General features: G+C 39.6%; 1 protein-coding gene across 3 annotated transcripts in view; it reads left to right on the forward strand.

Annotated features, from left to right (window-relative positions):
* The first annotated feature begins 4,180 nt into the window (after positions 1-4,180).
* ENPP3 (ectonucleotide pyrophosphatase/phosphodiesterase 3) overlaps positions 4,181-20,624 on the forward strand; it is a 42,776-nt gene continuing 26,332 nt past the window's right edge. For all 3 annotated transcript variants that reach the window (XM_037391295.1, XM_037391297.1, XM_037391298.1), the window contains exons 1-8: positions 4,181-4,390; positions 7,799-7,877; positions 11,069-11,191; positions 12,208-12,333; positions 13,703-13,763; positions 16,063-16,160; positions 19,571-19,650; positions 20,202-20,321. In XM_037391295.1, coding sequence (XP_037247192.1) covers positions 4,274-4,390; positions 7,799-7,877; positions 11,069-11,191; positions 12,208-12,333; positions 13,703-13,763; positions 16,063-16,160; positions 19,571-19,650; positions 20,202-20,321 — 804 coding nt within the window. In that variant the 5' untranslated portion in view covers positions 4,181-4,273. The remainder of the gene's footprint in view (positions 4,391-7,798; positions 7,878-11,068; positions 11,192-12,207; positions 12,334-13,702; positions 13,764-16,062; positions 16,161-19,570; positions 19,651-20,201; positions 20,322-20,624) is intronic.

Consider the following 20,624-nt stretch of genomic DNA (forward strand, 5'->3'; position numbering starts at 1 on the left):
AAGATAGATGGTAAATGAGTATAAAGGTGTCTTTTAACAGGTGATATGTAAGGCCTGTCTAGTTCTTGTTGGCCTTAGAGGACTTTCAGCTGCTATAATACACTGCTATGCAGAAATGTTCTCTCCCAGTTTTCCCAAGGTGCTTGTTAACATTATGTCAGAGATGTCCGTCTTGCCCATGTTCTTCAAAAATGTCTTTCCATTTCTGGAAGTTCCAGATTAACTGAGGACTGCAATTTGAGTATAGGGGAATGGCTTTGTCTGTACCTTAGCCCTGCGTTTGTACAGTGTCAGACTGTATGCAAAGTGATCACTTATATTTACAATTCAGTAACTGAGAACAGAAAGGATAATTTGTAATTATTTCCTTCTTCCCTGTTGTTTTCTTTACCCTTAAGGACTGATCATATGGATTGCCTTTTTTTTTTTTTTTTTTTTTTAATGTGAGCTGTCTTTTGGTAGGGATGAAAAGTATTTAAAACATGTTAAATCTTTAAACAGATCTTTAAACAGAAAGGTCTGGGTTCTTGGTCAGTGTTCATGAAGTTTAATATTCTTATTTCATCAGTGAGAAATTTCACAGGAATTCATCATGTGGGCAGTAATGTTTGTGAAATTATAGCAATGATTAGGTAAAATTATCAAAATCAAATATATGAGTTCACATGCTGTTCCACTTGCTAAATTATTTTTTTTAATATCCATGAGAGCAGAAATTCATCCTGGGTGCCTACACTGATGATTCACTCTCCCAAAGGTCATATTTGCTATTTCTATAAATTTATGTATTTGTTTTGGCTTAGATGGAGTTAACTGTCTTCATAGTAGCTTTTATGGTGATATATTTTGGATTTGTTCTGAAAACAGCGTTGATAACTTCCACACCACCCCATGAAGAGCAGAGCTTACACAGCCTCAAGGCTTTCTCTGAGAATAAGCTGTGAGTGCACAAAAGGTTGAGAGGACACAGCTGACCCAAACTGACCAAAGAGATGTCCCACACCATATGACATTGTGCTCACCAGTAAAATCTTGGCAGGGGAAAAGGAGAAAGTGGGGGACAGTCAGAGTGGTAGTGTCTGTCTTCCCAAGTAACCATTATGTATGGTGGAGTCCTGCTTTCCTGCAAATGGTTGAACACCTGCCTGCTGATGGAAAGTGGTGATGAATTCCTGATTTTGTTTTGCTTGCATGAACACCTTTGCTCTGCCTATAAAACTGTCTTTATCTCAACTCACAAGTTTTCTCACTTTTAGCTTTCCGATTCTCCCCAGCACCCCACTGCAGCAGCTGCCTACTAGGGTTAACCCACAAGAGTGGTTTTTGGCACCCAGTGTGGGGCCAGAGGAGTTTGAGATGACAGATTTGATCAGAATGTACTAGACTGGATTTATAGCTGGTCCAGCTGATTACTTCCTGTGCTTCCTATGGCAATTGCTTCTAGTGATTGTTAGTGGCTGCTATTTGCTAGTGCCTACCATCTTACTCTGCTGTGCCAGGGAACATTTCAATACCAGCACTGACCATGTGCCTAGGCTGGCATATGGCCAGGGCATTGCTGCTGTTCCTGTACTGCTGTAGTAGGCATGCTGTAACTACAGTCTGCACTCCAATTGAAAAGGACTGTGACCTTTAAGTTACACATGAGCATGTGTGAGTGTGTACAGGTGCACAGTGAAGCAGGTACACCCCTGAATCACAGAATCATTTAGGCCAGAAAAAAGCTTTAAGATCATAGAGTACAACCAGAAACCTAGCACTGCCAAGTCCACCACTAAACCACAGCCCTAAGTGCCACACCTATATATCTTTTAAATACCTCCAGGGATAGTGACTCAACCACTCCCCTGGACAGCCTGTTCCAATGCTTGACAGCCCTTTTGATGAAGAAAGTTTTCCTAAAATCTAATGTAAACCTCCCCCAGCTATCACTTGTTACTTAGCAGAAGAGACCAACACCCACCTCGCTCCATCCTCCTTTCAGGTAGTTGTAGAGAGTGATAAGGTTCCCCCTGAGCTGTTGCAGTCAGAGTCCAACTCAGTCAGCCTTACACGTAGCACCAATTGTTGCAGCACAAACTAGTAGGCTGCAACAAAGCTTTATCATTGGTCAGGTTCTACCGTCTGTACTGTATCACCTTCCTCCAGAAGTCAAACCACACTGCTCCTCCTCCATCCAACACCCCTCCCCCAGTCCTCAGGGCTATTTAACCACTTACTAGGAACGAGCTACCACTGCCCATCATCCATGTCAATCAACCCACTGCCTCTGAGGCAAGGCCACAGCTGCATGTTATCAATGCTGATCAACCCACTGCCTTCATTCCTCTACACCAGGGGTCCTCAAACTACGGCCCACCCACGGGCTGGATACGGCCCCCCAGGGTTCTCAATCTGGCCCCCGGTATTTACAGACCCCCCCACCCCCCCACCCCCTCCGGGGGTTGGGGGGGGGAAACCAAGCAGCCGCAGATGGCTGCCTGCCACTGCATCCGCGCGCCGGCCCCTGGTTAAACAGTTTGAGGAGCCCTGATCTACCCCGAGCCTCCTCCTCTTGAGGCTAAAGAGCCCCAGTTTCCTCAGATGCTTCTCAGAAGACTTGTGCTCTAGACCCTTCATCAGCTTCATTGCCCTTCTCTGGACACGCTCCAGCACCTCTGCATCCCTCTTGCAGTGAGGGGCCCAAAACTGAACCCAGTACTTGAGGTGCGGCCTCACCAGTGCTGAGTACAGGGGACAATACCTTCTCTTGTTCTGCTGGCCACACTATTTCAGATATAAGTCAGGATGCTGTTGGCCTTCTTGGCCACCTGGGTACACTGCAGGCTTATATTTAGCCTGTGGCCCCAGGTCTTTTATGGCTGGTTAGCTTTCCAGCCAAGGGTAGGGACTGGAGCCCATGGATAAGTCTATACTTATGGGCAGGGTGAATCGTTCATTGTACTATTAAACCTTATAGCCTGGTTCAAAGGGACCAGGCATGGAATTTGTAACGGATGTAACCTTAAAATGTTGTAACAAGTCGAGTTGTGCATTATAGTAAACGATACAACAGAAGCTTCCTGAACAGAAGACAAGGCTCACAAGAAGCCCTGTGAGGGTGACCCGATCTGAACAGGTTTTGGCAGCCAGTAACTCCACACCAAATACTGCCTCTCCTGTCCTGAGGAACCACCATAACAGATGGAACCCTGGTGAATTCAGTGGACATTTTTTGGACATTTTACAGAGGTAAATAGACCAAGGCAATTATATTTCTCTATATAGCAAGGGTGGGTGGAGTGCGGGGAGGGTGGACAGGGGGGTTATTGATGTGGATGTATTGAATAATACAGGACCTAAGCATGACACAATGTTATAGAATAGAAGGTAGAGATTGTAATGGTTTGGGCTGCAATGGAGTTAATTTTCTTCATACCAGCTCATATAGTAGCATGGTTTGGATTTTTTTTAATAATTATAAATATTATTATTTTATTTATCATAAATTACATCTCACATGGTACTCAATTTTAGAATCAGGTCAATATTTGAGTAGTTACACTTGCATAGCCCTAGTAGGCTATGAAGGTACATTTTCATAACAATTGTTCAATTAACCACCAAACTGAAAAACAAACAGATTTAAATTCTACGTACAAAAAAAAAATATTGAATTTGATTTGGCTGTATACCATTTGTTTTTAATGAGTACATCTATCACTAGTGAAAAAAACATGTAACAAGCTGAAAGAAATAGGTGACAAATATGGATTGAAAATAAACAGGAGGAATCCTCTGATGCTAAATAAGGGAAGGGACCTAAAAACACAGACATGACACAGAGCAGGAGTTAAGAAACTGTCTACTTTCATATTGGTTTTTGTTTAATATATTTAGCGCTTTCTTTGAAGATAACAAATACTTTGGATGACAAGCTTTTAACCAAATAGTTGAGTACCTGAATTTGTGTCATTTTTGCATTTTATTGTGTGGCAATGTATTACATAATCTCAGTTAAGAGTTTAACTAATACAGTCCTTATCTTGAAACATGACAAGTTTCTCTCTACACAGATAATGCTTTCTAGCCTTTGACCTTTCTGAGTAATTTTCCTGATTACTTTGGCTTCCTGCAAACCCTATCACTGATGCAAAAGCTAGGATCTCATAAAAAGTGCATGAACAAAGTACATACATATTTGAAGCAGGAGCAGCAGCTTAGTCACAGCTAACCCAGCAGGGGAGGCTGAGGAACGCAGCGTACATGCAGCTGAGAGGCAGATCTTGGCAAAATGGAGCTTCAGGATGATATTACTAAGTATCAAAGCAGATGTTTGAATGAAGTGCCTTTAAAACAAACAGAGTATGTGAAGAAAAAAACCCTGCTGAAATACAAAGCTACCTGTGCTGTAAGTAGATGCTGTTCTTCAGGGCTGCTAGTTTAACAATTCTCAAATCTGCAAGACTTTTAGAAGTTTCATTGTATTAATATGATCATTCATGGTAGCTTAGTAATTGGTGCTCAGAGTTTTACTGCATGAATGTACTACCCTCACTGGCAGTTTTCTAAAGTTCTTCTGGTACTTATCAAGCAAATATGTTTGTTTCTGGTAGTTAACTGTGCTTTTTGTTTTACTATAACAACCTGACAGTTCTTTTGCACAGCAAAGACATTGCTTCAATCTTTTATTTTATACATTTGTTTTAAATTGATGTACTTGTGGCCAAAGCAGCCATGATTCCTTTTTGATTACTATTTATCTTTGGATTAATCATTAACAAAACAGACATGTAGGAAAGGTGTTGGTGAAGAACATTTGGGAAGCAAGGCATGGGAAAAGACTAATGAACCATTTCGTACAGTATTGTCAGTCCACAAGTCAAATAATCATGGTTAACTCTTTCCTTCTTCCCCAGGGCTTTAAGAGTCCCTGTAAATAATAATGTGTAGGGGTTTTGTTATGTTTTTTAAATCTTTTGTTGTAGCAAATAACACAGTTTTAGGCTTCTGTTTGTGACTACGAAAGAAACAAATTACATATAATATATGTATGTGTATATGTTTGCATGAGATACTGCATCTGTAATTTGGAATTTAAAGAAAATGACAGGTACTGGTTTTAGAAAGACTCAAAACTTAATTTTCAGAACAGCCCTATGAAAAAGCGAGTTAGATTATGACACTCTTCAGCTTTAGGTCATCAGAACAATTTCACATAGTAGAACTTCCTATTTAATGCTGCATTGTGCAAGGATTCATAAAATATGAGGGAAATGCTGGAAGCTGAGAACAAAAGAGAAGATAAATTAACAGACATTTTTCCTTAAGTCTTCAGTAAAAATAAATTAATCATGAGAAACAATGTGGGAAAAAGGCCTAACTAGGAAGGAAAGTAAATTATAGTTTCAAGAGGCACTTTGAAGAATAAAGTGAGAAACATAAGTATCCTAAAACATATTAATTCTTTCTGTCTATATGAAAAAACAAAATCTAAACATTGTAGGTGTAAACTTAGTATTTTACACCATTTTTGATAAACAATATGCATGAAGTACTTCCTTGGCAACTTTTTTCCTGAAAGCTTAGGCAGAGAATTATGTACAAGTACAAATAGTAATCACACTGTCTAGTAAATCCTCTAGAGAAGAATTTTTTAATGAATAAGTATCCATAGTCCTGAATTGATACATAGAAGTTAGCTGTGGAAAGTCTTAGGATTTGAGTAGGTGCTACCAATGTTATTTCACCTCAAGGATGTATGTCCCAAATTCCAGAGTCTTTCTGTAAATGCTATAATAAAGGCAGCATCTCATCTGTATACCTGTTATAAGTTTTTGGGTTTTACTTCATCTCCCTCTTTGCTTGCAGTGGTAGAAATGTTTCCTGCTGTAATAGCTGTACTTTCAATTTAGTATTTTCTGTTTATTTTAATTTACAAATGTGAATTTTAATGAAAATGAAGGGTAAAGCCATAGTGAACTTCCAGGTGAAGAGTGCATGCCATGGTGATTTGGCTTATCTGTACTCAGTGACAAGACCTGTTAGGTCACCATGGCAGTGTTATCCTCCCTGCCCAGAAAGAATGGCCACTGTTCTAGTCCAAATGCACCTCCTGATTCTGTCCTTGCTGACTGGACATAGGATTAAACTGCTGCCATCACATCTGGGGTCTTTCTTCAGGGGTCTTCAGCATTTCTGCCACTTTGGACAATCTTTCCCTACGTACTTATTCCATCTGTCTCTTACCCACTTCTTTCAGCAGTTCCATTTCCATTCCTACTTTTGGGGTATTTCTCCAGCACAAAAATCAGGGAATGAGCAGCTGGAAGAAAGTAAAACTGAGAGAGAGAAGGTGCGAAGGAAGTAACTTTGGCATTGCTGGTGTTTGGTGTTGCTTGGGGAAAAATCAGTGACAGAGCTGGAGAGGGTGGGAAGCAAGGGGGAGACAGGAAATTCTTGAGCACAGTCGCAAGGAGGATAGCAGCAGGAGGAGAAAGTGGGGGGTCTGGAAGGAGCCCCTCTGACTGTATCTGTCCGGAGGAAGAGGTATGTGCAACGCCAGGCCCACAGTTAGGTCTCTTGGTTGTCCCTGTTAGAGGGCTAGTTGGGAGTGTGCCACATTCCTGACTTTCTGGCTCGTATGCTTTCTGGCTTCCTGGCCTATGGGAAGGAATACTGTGCACTCGGACTGTCCCAGTGTGGAGCTGCTCCATGGCTAAGCTGTACACCCGTACCTCAGAACTGAGCAGGCCCCCCCGTTCTGCTACACTTCTGCCCAGCACCTGCAAGACAGGCTGGGTGGTAGCAAGGAGAATAGGGTGTTTTTGTGAGCAAGGACGGGCAAAAAGTAACAGGACAGTGTATGTACACTTGTTTATATCCTACTCACACATGCAGTTTTTCTTAGCTCCTTGTAATTGCTGTAGTCTCAGTTACGAGGCTCCAATACAGTAATACTGAGCATGAGAGTAAGCCTCTCTTATTTCTACTTTATTTTGAATCTTAGTATTTGCTAGTGCCTGGTGGTTCCTGGAAATGGCAGGAGACGAAGGCTCTGAGGGAAAAATGGGAAGTAAACTGGGGTGGTTTATGGTGGTTTTCTGTGATAAGCATTTTCTGTCCCATTGTTGCCTTAGTGAAAAGTACATACACTGTGAAATACTCTGAGAGGGTTGTCACTTTTCACTGCACCTTTCAGCCAGCATACATCGCCATTCATCTTGAGTGTCTGTTAAGCTGATAGAGGCCTCCTCAGCTCTTCCCCAGTCTCCCAAAGGTTATGTTACTTTCTGTTACGAGGTTTCCTTGGGTTATTTGTCTCTTTCCAGTTTCCTTTAACGTTGCTAATGGGGTGACTTATGAGAAACTGGCATGTGGATGGAAATGTGACACTTGCAGCCTCAGTCCAGCTGAGTCTCTTAAGAAATCCCTGTGAGCATTTCAGGGAAAGCTAAGTAAAATGAATTACCATCTCTTTACACAGATAAAGAATTTGCAAAACAGGTAAATATATTGACTGCTTCCTACTGTGTTTTCCCGAGCAAAGACTTCCCTGATTACAACACGGGACTGGCCACAGGTTAAAAGTGCAATATTGAGGTGTTGGCTTGTAAGGAGTTCACAAGATTATCATTCTTGTGCCTCCTCTATCTTCAGGCACAGAATGTCTCCAATTTTTTGATGAACAAGTTCAGAGAAATTATTAGTTCATAAGAAATCATACGTTCATAGAAATGATAATCACACAGTTAATTTCCAATAGACATAATAGTTTATCACAGTTGTGAACTTTAATTTTCCTGTGTCTATGTGACAGGTTCTGCTGTGTGCTTTGGTGGTTGTATCCCTGGGACTAGGTTTAGGACTAGGACTGAACCGTGGAGACCAGGAGCAAGGTATGTTTATGATACTTTCAGCATAATTATCACCAAAGCTAGATCTGGTAAACGTCTTCAGCAGCTATTTCACAGAGCATGTAAATGCTCTGTGAAAACTTACCAGCCTTGAAAATAAATTTCTTGCATTCTTGAAGTTGGATTGGATAGAAACTGTACACTCACAATCTATACTTGGAAAAACCTGTCCTAAAGTACTGAATGCCTTGCGTCTCCTTCTAGAAGTGTCAAACTTAGTCCACAACAGGTATGGAAATCTTGTTTTGTTTTGGTGTGTTTTTTGTTTTTTTTTTAGGAAACTTTTAGGAAAATTTGAGATAGGAGTTATCTTATTACATATAATATCCTGCAATTATTTAACCAGTATGTTTTGTAGAAGAAATACCATCGGGCTAGCTTCGGGACTCATGCTGTGGGTACATTTGGCATAGTTCCGGTGGCTACTGTTAAAACTGATTATGAATTTTCTCTGAAAACTTCAGTTCAATAAAACTATGATATAAAGGGGATAACGGTTTGATTTGGTGGAATGTTATTTTTTAGTTAGAGAAACAAAGTAGCATTTTGATGTTAGGGAGTCAAGTCAAATGAGAACAAACACACGACATGATGAATTAAATAAAACACTCCCTTTAGAAGCAAAACAATAGTAATGTCATAGTGGAGGAGTTCAAGGAAACAGTCTCTTTCTCATTCCTAATCAACACATATATCAACACATTGAACTTATTCACCTACTTATTCATCAAGTCTTAGTTCCTGAGATTTTTCAATACTATGGGCCTAGCAAATAAAGTGAGATAGAATTGTAGTTGATTTTTGATTACATATGTTTTATTACGACTTCCTGTGTAAAATATGTAGATACCCACAACTTCGAGTCTTCACTGACATTTACCTGAGGAACTTGGTCATAGTTGTAGTAAGTGAAAGATGGAAACAAATCAGTGTGTTAGCATTTTGGTGCCTCTGCAGGTGCTGCAGAGCAACCCTAAATAGGGACTGACTAACATTATTTGCTGCTTTCATAACCAGACCTACTTGGGAAAGATGAATTAGCCAAACATACACTGCAGAGTGGGAAGTGAAGCGTCAGCCCTTAGCAGCGTGCACCTTTGTGCAGTTGCATTTGCTGCGAGGGCAGTGGGAAAGAGTGGTGGTGTTCAGGAGCAAAAGGAGTTGCAGTCAAGACAGGTGCTGGAGGCTTGTGGTCTCAGGAGAAGGGGCCTGGATAGGAGTCAGGAGGGCCTGGCATATAGTACAATTGATTCTGTTTATATACTCAATGTGAATTTCCTTATAGCTCCTGTAGTGGTACTAACTACTCCAAATAAAAGTTAATGTAATACTAAATTCCTGACCTTGCACAGTTATATAAATATTGTAAAGAAATTAAAAGTATGGGTTGCAAATTATGAAGGGTGTGAACAGTTCCAATACAGTCAGAGGAAAAGGTTAATATTTTTGTATTTTTTCTGACTTAAACTCACCATACTGTATCATTTAATATCAGGTAGACCATCTTAACAACTCTGAGTTGTTCAAACGCCAATGGATAGAGGAAAAATTTAATTAAATACTCTAAACTTCAGCCACAGAAGCACAGAAAAGCTCTTTGCCTATGTTTAGGTACATTTCTGAAAAATTGTAGCTCTTTCTTGACAGAACAGACTCCAGTCATAAAACCTGTAGCCCTCAATTAGTTCTCTTCATCTCTACTTTTGACAGATCCATTTATGCTCATTACATATATTGTTTGTTATTCTAATTATTTGCAAAACTTTCTTGCATTGAACAATAGTTGCTGTAAGCACTTAAGAGCACAAAGTTCAACATGAGAACTTTCTACCTGTGAAACAAACTGGCTTTCTTGAAAAAACTAATTTTAGCTCTACATGGTTTCTACACAGTGGATATTAAAGCCCAAATTTTGTAGCCAGTACAGCCTACAAAAGCATGAACCTTTTGGCAACTATAATAAATTGCACCAGCAAACACGAGTAGTTATACCTATCCTTGTCTAATGGTGTGAGTGGACAAGAAAACCGGAAATGTAGGTGCTCAGGGTGGTTCAAACAGTATTTCTGCAGTACAGAGAATGCAGACACAAGGCTCATCCTGGTGGAGGCTGGTGTGGAGCTGTGCATGATCTTTGGAGATTTGGCATTTTCCTAAGGTGTCCTCAGCTGTCCTCAGGAGAGCCAGAGCTCTCCCTTTGCCTTGCATGAATGTGTCAGAACTGTGGTGAGGAAACACGTCTCCATTTCCAGCACAAGGCCCCTCATTTGGAGCCTTTTCTTTCTTTTGATCAAAACAACCAAACCTGCAGATTTCTAATGGACCTTGTAATGATTAAGAGGGAGAGATATGGTCAGAATCCGAAGTGGACTAGTAAGGCATATTATGGGCCTTGCCCAACCCCCCAGGGCTGCCCCATGGCCCAGGACCCTGTTTCAGCCCCCTGGGGCCATCAGTCCCTGCCCCAGAAATGCTGCAGCAGGGCGGGTCTCCAGGTCCGCACAGCCATGCCCTGCATGGCCATGGGTCCCACTAAGCCAGGCCCACCCACAGGCCAACAGTCTGGCCTTGGCCTGTCCCTGTCCCCAGGGTAGTGCCCAGTGCCTGGGGTGGGCTGCCCTGGTCCCCCCAGCTGGCTGCCCCACTGCGGTGGGATGTGCCCTGGCTCCCAGGCTATGCCCAGCCACCCCTGGGGAGCCCCCATGGCTCTGGGTGCCCAGCCCTGAGGGAACCCCCATCCCACACAGCTCCCTGCCATGTATATTAGGGAGCATCCAAAGTGGGAGGTATTCTTCCTCTTGCATCCTGGACCCAGAAATGAGCAGGGGACATGCCAGCTTCCTGCTCCTCATGCTTGGAGGGGGAGACACCTAGGCATTGTCTCCTGTGCCACTGGTCCTAGGGAGACCTGCTATAGGAACAGCCCTGCCACAGGCTCTGGGCAAGTGTGGCCCAAACAGCCACCAGGACCTTCAATGTCCAGAGGACTTCCTACAGCTTTCATTTCACCTTGCTGACCCGTGTGCTAGTGGGCATTGGAAAATGACTTAGGAAACAGATTTGGGAAATGTTTCAGCACATTTCTTGCTGCAGCCTGTGTCTGTGATCCATTTAGTTGACCTCTCTGGGACAGAGCTATCCAACCACGCAGAATCATTGCCTTCTCCTTACAGTCAGCTGCAGGCACAAGTGCAATGAGCCACACAGGAGAGAGGTACCTGGCTGCCAGTGTGACAGCGGCTGCAAGGAGCGTGGGGACTGCTGCTGGGACTATGAAGACACCTGCGTGGAGCCAAGTATGTTCCCCTACTGGCAGTGCTCTCTAGTTTCCATTTTATTTTGAGTTTGTTTTTTTTCATGTGATATTAATACGAAAAGGATACATTCTTGTATTTATGCAGACGTACGGAAGCTACGTCACATTCCCTCAGGGAGAGAAGGATGTGGTGGTGGTGACCTGGCAGGACACAAAATCTTCCTATGTATTTCTCAAATCAGATCCCTGTACATTTTTCCCTCATGGATAACCAAAGCATTTGCCATACATATTTCCTGGCCCAGATAAAGCTGTGGATAAGCGTGAGCAGAAATCACAGGCTACCTTTGACCAGGGCCCTGAAACAATGCTGCTGTGCCAGCACCTCTTCCCTCTCAAAAACAAATGGGTGTTTCCTGGTCAGGTGCACTCTCCAGCCTCATGCAGTGCTTGGTGGGTGCCCCGGGGCTGGAGTAGTGCACTCATCTTCCAGGGGAGCAGCCTGGCTCTGCATCAAGGCCAGACACCTCTCCAGTTACTCTGCTTTCCCAGCAGCTGCTTGGATGTTTCTTCACCTTTATCGCTTTTTCTGCCTGCTTCAGCCCTTACATCTCTTTTTTTGCTTACATCATCTTTTTTTGCTGGGAATCACGTGCAAGAGCAGGAAAAAGATCTGCTTCCTTCTCTTTCTCTTCTTTAGGAAAAATATGGGTTTGATGGTTTGATTTTTTTTTTTTTTTAATCTTCCTGGAAAGGTGGAAGGCATTGAAGATTGAAGGGGAGTAAAGTTATTCTATGACTCTGCATTACCATTCCATGGCCACAGAAATAGACTTCATGTGTTAAAGAAAATCTTGAGCTTTCCTTTCAGACAAAACTGCTAAAGCAACTCAAGCAGGACATATAAAATTATAGTTCAACAAAAACTCTTGGGTTTTGTTTTGGTTTTTTGTTTGGTTTTTTTTTTTTTCTTTACTTGTTTGGGAGATTTCCACACAAAGGAGTTTACATGAGGTTCTATGAGCCAAATCATAACCCTTTTCTTCCAATTTTCAGCCCAGTCTTGGAGGTGCACTAATTTCCGTTGTGGTGAGACACGGATACCTGGAAGTTACTGTTCTTGTTCGGATGATTGCTTGCAGAAAAAAGACTGCTGTGTAAACTACAACAGTGTTTGCAAAGGTAAATCAAAAGACAAAAAGATTTATATATATAAACTTTCCTGTGAAATAAATAGATGGGTAAACATGGCAAATATAAAGGTAGATGCATTTGTTTCTCAAGATTAGAGTTTTACAGTGACATTTTTGAGAATGAAGATATTTTAAGGTGAAGCTTTTTGGTACTTTTGACTGGGAAAAAATAGTTTCTGGAGAACAATGTGAATGTGTCATTCCTAAGAAACACAGAAAGTTTGAATATTGCAGCAGTATACTAAATGTGGGGCTTTTGGATTGTTTCCTTTTTTCCTTTTTTTTTTTTTAATAGATGGAGACATGTTTTCTGCTTCAAAGTTCATGGGATCCAAAGTACATATCGTAGTAATCATTCCTAATTTAAAATATCCCATCCTTTTTATTAGAAATTAATTTTCAGACGGTGTTTCTTATATCTTATGTATGTGTGAATATCTTTGTGTTTCATACAGACTCTGGCTAAACACTCAAAGACTAGCACTAGTAAAATCAGATTACAGGAATGACACACGAGGAGCATACCAGTGGCATAAAACATGGTCTCTGTTATCAGAATTCCTTTATCTGGTGAGGTGGCAGAAATTTAAGGCAGCTCCTGCAAAATTGTGTTTGTCACCTAAATGCAAATTTACCTGTAGTCTAGGTCACTGTACATCCCTGCCTTTGGCTGCTTCGTGGGAGAGAAGCTTTCTGTGTGAGCTAAGAACTTCAACAGCCACTGCTTCTCTTTGTATTTTTTCCTTTTCAGATGTTTTTCTTCTTTCTTCTCTTATTGACCTCCTTTGTTTCTTCCAAAGAGATGGGCAAACAACATAAATGAGTATAGCTGTGAAGGAGATGGAGAATATTCAAAGGAGAACAGAAAGAATTACTTGAAATTTGAAAGCCATGGTCAACAAGGAAAGATTGAAGGAGTTTGGGCTCTTTACAGAAAAAAAAAAAAAAAGGCTAAAAAGAGCGCTGGCAATCATCTTTACATGCATAAGTGGTATCTGCAAATAAAGAAGGCAGTAATCCAGTGTGGACAGAATACAGTTTAAATGTTTTCCATTTAAAACCAGCTAAAAATTAGGCTAAGGTTTCATAGTGATTCCTTCTTTCATTTGTTTGCTTGTCTGTCTGGTATATGTGCTTTATTTTTAACTTAATATTGTAAGCATTAGCCATTTCCAGGTTTGATTAACTAATAGGTTACACTAAATGATTTCTAAAGGGATCTTTAGCCCTGTGTTTCTATAATTCTGTATTGAAGCAGAAAATGTACCAAGAACAACTCTAAAAAGATCAACTAGAAAACTTTGTTGTTTGTTTGGGTTTTTTTAATGCTGACTCAGTATTTTCTTTTGTTCTTTTAGATGAAATACCTTGGGCAGAAGAACCATGTATATCACTTGAAACTCCTCAGTGTCCAGCTGGGTAGGATAAAATAATTTTGTCTTCTTAGCAAATAAAATCATTGTGATGGTCAGAAATACTCCAGTGGCTTTAAGCAGGTCTTCATGAGGTGTTTATATTTACTGAGAATAAGGTTCCTGCCCTGAGGAATATTCTATAGTAGCAGTTTGTGGCTAGCAATGTTTTTTGTTTCTAAAACCTTTTTCATTTCGTTGCACATTAATTTATCACTTACTGTTTAGAGTACAAATCCAGACTGAAAGTCGGCCTGCAAAGACCTGGAAAAATTGTGGGAGTGATCTCAAGGTTCATGTATCACAAAATGTTCATAGTCCATTTTATGTTACTATATTGTGTCTGTGACAATTCGGATAAATCACCTTATGCAAACTTTAATAACTGTTAGAATCTGTGATTGCAGTCCTTTATCTAACTAACAGGTTGGGTTTTTTTTACTTGAATTATCTGCCAAAAGAAAGGTGTGGAAGAAGGAAGCTATGAAATTAGCCGTATGTCTACAAACACTGTAACATGGTAATTCTGACATCTACCTATAGATATTTTGCTATTTGTGCAGTATTGCAGAAACATAGTTTAAAAGTTGTTCTCAAAAAAAAAAATTCTTTTCTGGTTCAGTTATGGTATTTGTGATGTTATCCATTATTCTATCTATTTTACTGCAAATTTAGTTTCATTATAACAATAGTAGCTGTAGTATTGTGGCCTCTTCATGGGTTCCTGCATAAGCCTCTCAACATAGCTATAGAAATACACTTTTTAAGTTAACAAATAACTTGCTGAGTTAACACAGTTTCATAGGCTACAACTTGGAAATTAGTGGAGGAGACCTTCTTTAAGGACTGTAAACATAATTGCTATATAAAGCTCCATTTGATTTCAGATTCAAATCAGGAAGTTGTTTTATACAAACTGTTTTTATACAAACATTAATGCCAGTGTACTTCCATGTTTTGGAAAGACCACTGTGAAAGAAACAAACTGGGATGGTGATTATTGTCTGATGTGAATATATAACTTCTTTTTTCATAGTTAACACTTGAAGTATTACTTGAAAAAATGGAGTCAGTTATTAGTAATTGCATTTTATCAACCATTTTCTCCCCCAGTATTTTCCAGGCTTATAATTCCTATAAATTACAAACAGATGGGGTTTTTTTTTTGGTACTACATGTAGCGAAACCTACTTCAAACTACATTTAAAATTTAATTTTAGGTTTACCATTTTTATGTTTCTTTGTATGTTTCTGAGGAGATTATGAAATATATAACGATGGTTAACTAAAAGACTGAATTTGAAAAATCACGTTACTTGATCCCACTGAATTTGTCACTTGGTGTTATGAAAAAAAGGTGCTATAGCACCAGCACTTCATAACTGCTGATGCATTTTTCTTTAAGAGTCCTTTTAGGTTGCTTAAGAGAAAGTATGTTTAATAACTTTGAAGTTTATTTGCACAGCTGGCACCTCCTAGTTATAATTTTTATAACAAGAATTTAAATACTGTTCTAGAGATCAGCTGCAGCTTGTGCCTATTTTATCATATCTACTATATGAAGTCAGATCTGAGGCTTTTATCCTTATATATATGAAGTCTTACCGTAAGCAAACTAGCAGTTGCTGCATTCTTTTCGTAGCTTTGAGTTCAGTTTGTCAGGGTCCTTGAGGAAAAGAAGTGTTCTCCAGCTCAATGAGAGCTGGGTGACATGAGAGGTATAATCTGCAAAGAACATGGACTGCTTAGTGATGTCTTCACAGAGGAAATGTGGTAAAGTAAGGGATTAGCTGAAACCTGGCATTGCAAATAGATTGTTTCTCAGCTGAGGCTAATTGGCCCTAACTGCTTGCTGGGTGACTGCTGTACTTTTACAGTCATTGTGCAGCTGCCCTGAAAGACTTTTTAAGATGAACTAAGGAATAAGAGACAGAATTCAACCCATCGCTATGTACAGAGGCACTTTGGCTGCCCTGAACTCTGGGTCTGTATTTGGATAGTAGTCAGCAGCATTTGTATTTGTTTGTATTTTTATTAAAAGATTAACAAATCCAATTTCTTTTGTAGGTTCTGGATATACTGACTAGCTTGTATTCTATTCCTCCAGTATTTTTTTTTCCAGGAGTATTGTGTATTTGCTCTCAAAATTGAACTATTTGTTTATCTCACACTGTGATATTAATTCTGGGAAGTACATTAAATGTCTGGATCCTGCTTTTAAAAATAGAATTTATATTGTTAAATATCTTAACAAGTCACCAACTGTCTAAACTCCTTTACAATGACAAACTCATATTTTCTTGCAGGTTTGATCTGCCACCACTTATCCTTTTTTCAATGGATGGGTTTAGAGCAGAATACTTGCAAACCTGGAGCTCTTTGCTGCCAAATATTCAAAAACTCAGTAAGTTACCAAGAGTGCTTTGACTATTTTCTTTAAAAGTCTGCATGCAACCTCTCCAGTCCCTTTTGTGTGTTCATGCATATGTGTTGCTCAGCAATAAGAAAAATCACAAATCATGTCTCCCTCATCAGTTGTGTATTTTCATTATTATATGTTGACATTAATTCTTGTATTTGAGTGCACAGCAAACATGACTTTTTTAAAAAAGACCTCTAATACTGGTCATCAGCTTTCCATTAAATAAATAGTTTGAAATATGCATTCAAATACAATTTAAGACTGGAAAAAACTTCCAGAGAAGGATTTCCTGCATTCTCTGTACTCCATTGAAAAATTCTAGGTGATAAGGAGATCATCATTAAAGTATAATACAAAGAAAAAATACATTGGGTTATTGGGAAATTTTCCTCAAAGATGCACTTTGTCAAAGTCAAATATTTTAAGAACATAGAGTCATAGAATCACAGAATGGTTTGGGTTGGAAGGGATCATCTAGTTCCAACCCCTCTGCCATGGGCAGGGACACCTTCCACTAGACCAGGTTGCTCGAAGCCCCATCCAGCCTGGCCTGGAACACTGCCAGGGATGGGGCATCCACAGTTTCTCTGGGCAACCTGTTCCAGTGTCTCACCACCCTCACAGTAAATAATTTCTTCCTAATATCTATATTAGATATCAAATAATACATATTAATAAGATATTAAAGAGAAGCTACAGTTTTATCTGTGAATATTATTATATTAGACTTCAATGTAATTTACATATTGGTGGAATTTAATATATTGTTATGATTGCAGTAAGGTACAAGTAACTGTTTCTAAGTATTTCTGAATCTTGGGAGAAACAGTAAGTTGAAGATCTTTAGCTTGTATTGTAAAGGACTCTAAAAAGTGAGACCAATTATTGCACACTGTTAAAATATCCTGAATACTTTAGAGCTCAGCTCTCAAGATACTTTGTACCTGGACAAAATGTCTGCATATTTATTTTTTTCTTCTCAGCAGTAATAGTCTAAATTGACAGTGTTTGTATTTGTTCTGAATATATCATATCGTGTTTCTATTGTGCTCATTTGAAAACTTCACATGATTGTTACGAAGTACTACATTTTACTGAATAACTAACAATCTTGTTTGTGGATAATGAGAGTGTCCATAAGCCTGAACTTGAAGCAGTGTGCAAACCTGACTTCTTGCGCAAAGATTTTATTCTTTGATGTCATTCTGACTTTGGAAGAAACTTGAGTCAGTGAAGAAATCATGTTCACAGAAGTCAGTGTTAAGTTCCAGTCTTTTGAAACAACTTAAAAGGAAGTGCCAAATTGACAAAAGGCATGAAAATCATGCTATGTTTATTTATCCAGGAAATCCTTTCAAACACAAAGAAGTGTAATTCAGCATTACTTATATTTGTAGTCAATTTTAACAGTTGATTATACATATTCATGCTAATTATTCTCAGAAATTGATAGTGGAAAGGAAAGGGAAATTCCTCTGTTTGCAAAAGAAAAAAAAGTGACATTGATTTGTAGCATAAAATATTTTCTCTCTATTAAGTCCATTAACCTAGGATTTTCAGTAGAGCTAATCAAGCTAGTTGTTCTAGAATATGTACATTATGAATGCAGCTCCTTTACCCTTTAAGAGAAATCCATCAAAAATTATGTTGATTTTCTCATTTATTTGTCCATTTTCCAGCCCGTCTTTAAACACTCTTTAAGCCTTTTTTTCTATACTACACCAGAACAGTTTTGTTGAACAAAATTTTGGCCTTTCATTGTGTAGTTGAGCTTCCTTAGTTAAAATCAGTTTCTGTTCTTTGACTGAAATGCTGTACATCAAAGTATAAAGTGTGTTTGTGCGTAGTCATCTGACTCAGCTTAATACAGAACTGTTTTTCCACGCAAGTTAGATTAAAAATGGCATTAAGACATCTTCCAGTCTTCACACCTTGGTTTTGTGGTTGAGTAAGTTGGATATTACACTGGATTTAGATGTTACAGGTGTTTGGGCATGGTAAGTGCCTTGGATTGCTGAAAAGTGGTACAGTGTTTAGAGATAAAGGTAGGACACCTGGGGTGGGATTCACTCCAGAGCAGGCCACCTACATTTAGATACATTCTTGGAGGTGACTGCATGTGAGATGTGTTCACGTTCATTGTAGTCAGTGTGTTTATGGTTAGTACAGTCTGTGCAGTGCAGTGCAGTGCATGAGCTCAGAGAACAAGCCAGCTCAACCGACAGACAGAGGGTGCTACAGGACAGATTGTTGCATTAACCTATGTTGTAGAAGAATGGCTGCAGAAGCATGGCCTTAGAATCTCTGAAGATCTGCACAATCCAGGCGTGGTATTAGCATAGGCCTGTAATCAGAATTGTACTGAAGTTGCTGTGCTGAAGTTAACAAGAAAGGTAGCCTTGAGCTATTCTTGAATCCTGAGACCAAGTAATTATGCTGTGCCAACAGGCCGTGGCTGTAACAAGCTACAGCTGCTGGGAAAGCAGGTGCAGGGCCAAGAAAGATAGGGACCGGTATGGGAAAATAGGGAGTAACAAACTACAAGGCTGAAGCACAGCAACACAATTAGCTACATGGATAAAATGCTTATTTTAGTCATGATAATTAGGGGTGTGAGAACCGCGCACGTTTTAGAGACTACTAACCAATTATATTTCTGCTTTACGAATATGCATGTGTATCGGTTCTATATAAGTAGTGTTAGAAACTAATAAAGTTGAGCAAGATGCATAACTCATATTGAGCATCCTCTTGACTCCGGCAAACCCTTCTTCCAACACTATGTTTCTAACACTTCAGACTGCTATGGCGTCCTAGGTGGCCTTCAGCAGCTGTCAGGAGGACACAGATCTCTCAGTGATCTTGCATCAAAACCGCCAACTTTCATGCAGATGTCTTGGATATCTGACAGTATCTTAAGTGGCACTGGACTTGGTGCTTGAGCAACTGACTCCTTCCCATGCCTCTGGTCATTGCACAGCTCTGCAGAATATCTTGCCTGGGGTGACCTGAGGCTTCCGTCTTATTGCATAAACATATATGTCTAGTGCCATTTTGGATCTCAGAAATATCTGAGACACTCATTTGGGTTGGCAGACAGGATTTAGGAGCAGCATCTGAAGGCCACGCAAGGTCATTAAAAATGTCACAAATGTCCCTAAGCATCTAGGCTTTAGGCAGCTGAATTGAGTGTCCAGGGTCCACTGACTGCAGTGGGATGGTAGGTCTGGGTCACAGACACCAGAATGTACATGTCTTCATTTGGAGTCACACTTCTCTAATACCACAGCAACTAACTGTGGTGATTTGTTTGTTTGTTTGTTTTTAAGACTGTTAGTTCTAAATTTAAAAAAAAAAAAGCAAATTTATATTAATTCCATGATTTGTTGCAGAAACATGTGGCACGCATTCAAAATATATGAGAGCTGTTTACCCCACCAAAACCTTCCCAAACCACTATACTATTGTAACAGTAAGTGAGAATTTTCTATTTTTTCTTTTCATTACCTGGATGACAGAAATAATTTTGTGGTGCCAATCTTTTTGTGGGACATGGGAATTTAAGCTATAGGAGTAAAAAACAAAAGGAATATGCTGAGATAGTACATACAGGTGTGATCTATGTGGCTATATATGTATGCTATCTGATTCCGGCCTGTGAAACAGTTATTCCTGATCTTTGACAGTTCAATTGGATATAAGTGAGCACGTGTGAGGACACAGCCATTTGATAGAAGTGTGGCTTAGGATGGGTTTGGGAGCTGATATATAGCCACATGACACATATGGTACTTAATCTATAGCACATCAGGTTTTAATTGGGCTGGGGAGCAAATGGAGAAAATCAAGGGATCTTGACAGGAATCTGATGATCTGTGTGAGTTAGGAAAGCATGTTCAGTTTCTGTGATAAAACAGCCCTAAAAATAGTTACAACACTGCAATAGTGTGTTTTGCAACATAGTTTAGGCTCCATTTGATTTCAAGACTCAGCAGGTTTTTTTTGTTCATTTTCATTTTGCAGGGACTGTATCCAGAATCTCATGGCATTATTGATAACAACATGTATGATGTACACTTGAACGAGCATTTCTCACTTTCGGGAACAGAAAAATTCAAACCTTCATGGTGGAAGGGGCAGCCAGTAGGTTTATTTCTCATCATGGTATTGCTTTATGTCTAGAGTGGCTCATGTACTGTTATTAAAAAAAACAAAAATAGAATAAAATGCAAAGTTGTGTGATATATTTGCAGTATGTGCTAAATATCCTGTAGGTTTTGTATTATAGGCTGCCTACAAAAACAGTTTGCTTTTTATCAAAGTAAAAGAACTCTTAAAATGATAATTCCAAGACTTAAAAATGTCACTTAATGTTGCAGTTAGTAAAAAAGGCTTAGATATTCTGCCTAGTATCGGGATGGATCTCTTGCCGCAGGAAGCCACAGT

The sequence above is a fragment of the Falco rusticolus genome, chromosome 6 (genome assembly GCF_015220075.1).
Source record: "Falco rusticolus isolate bFalRus1 chromosome 6, bFalRus1.pri, whole genome shotgun sequence".
Lineage (NCBI taxonomy): Eukaryota > Metazoa > Chordata > Aves > Falconiformes > Falconidae > Falco > Falco rusticolus.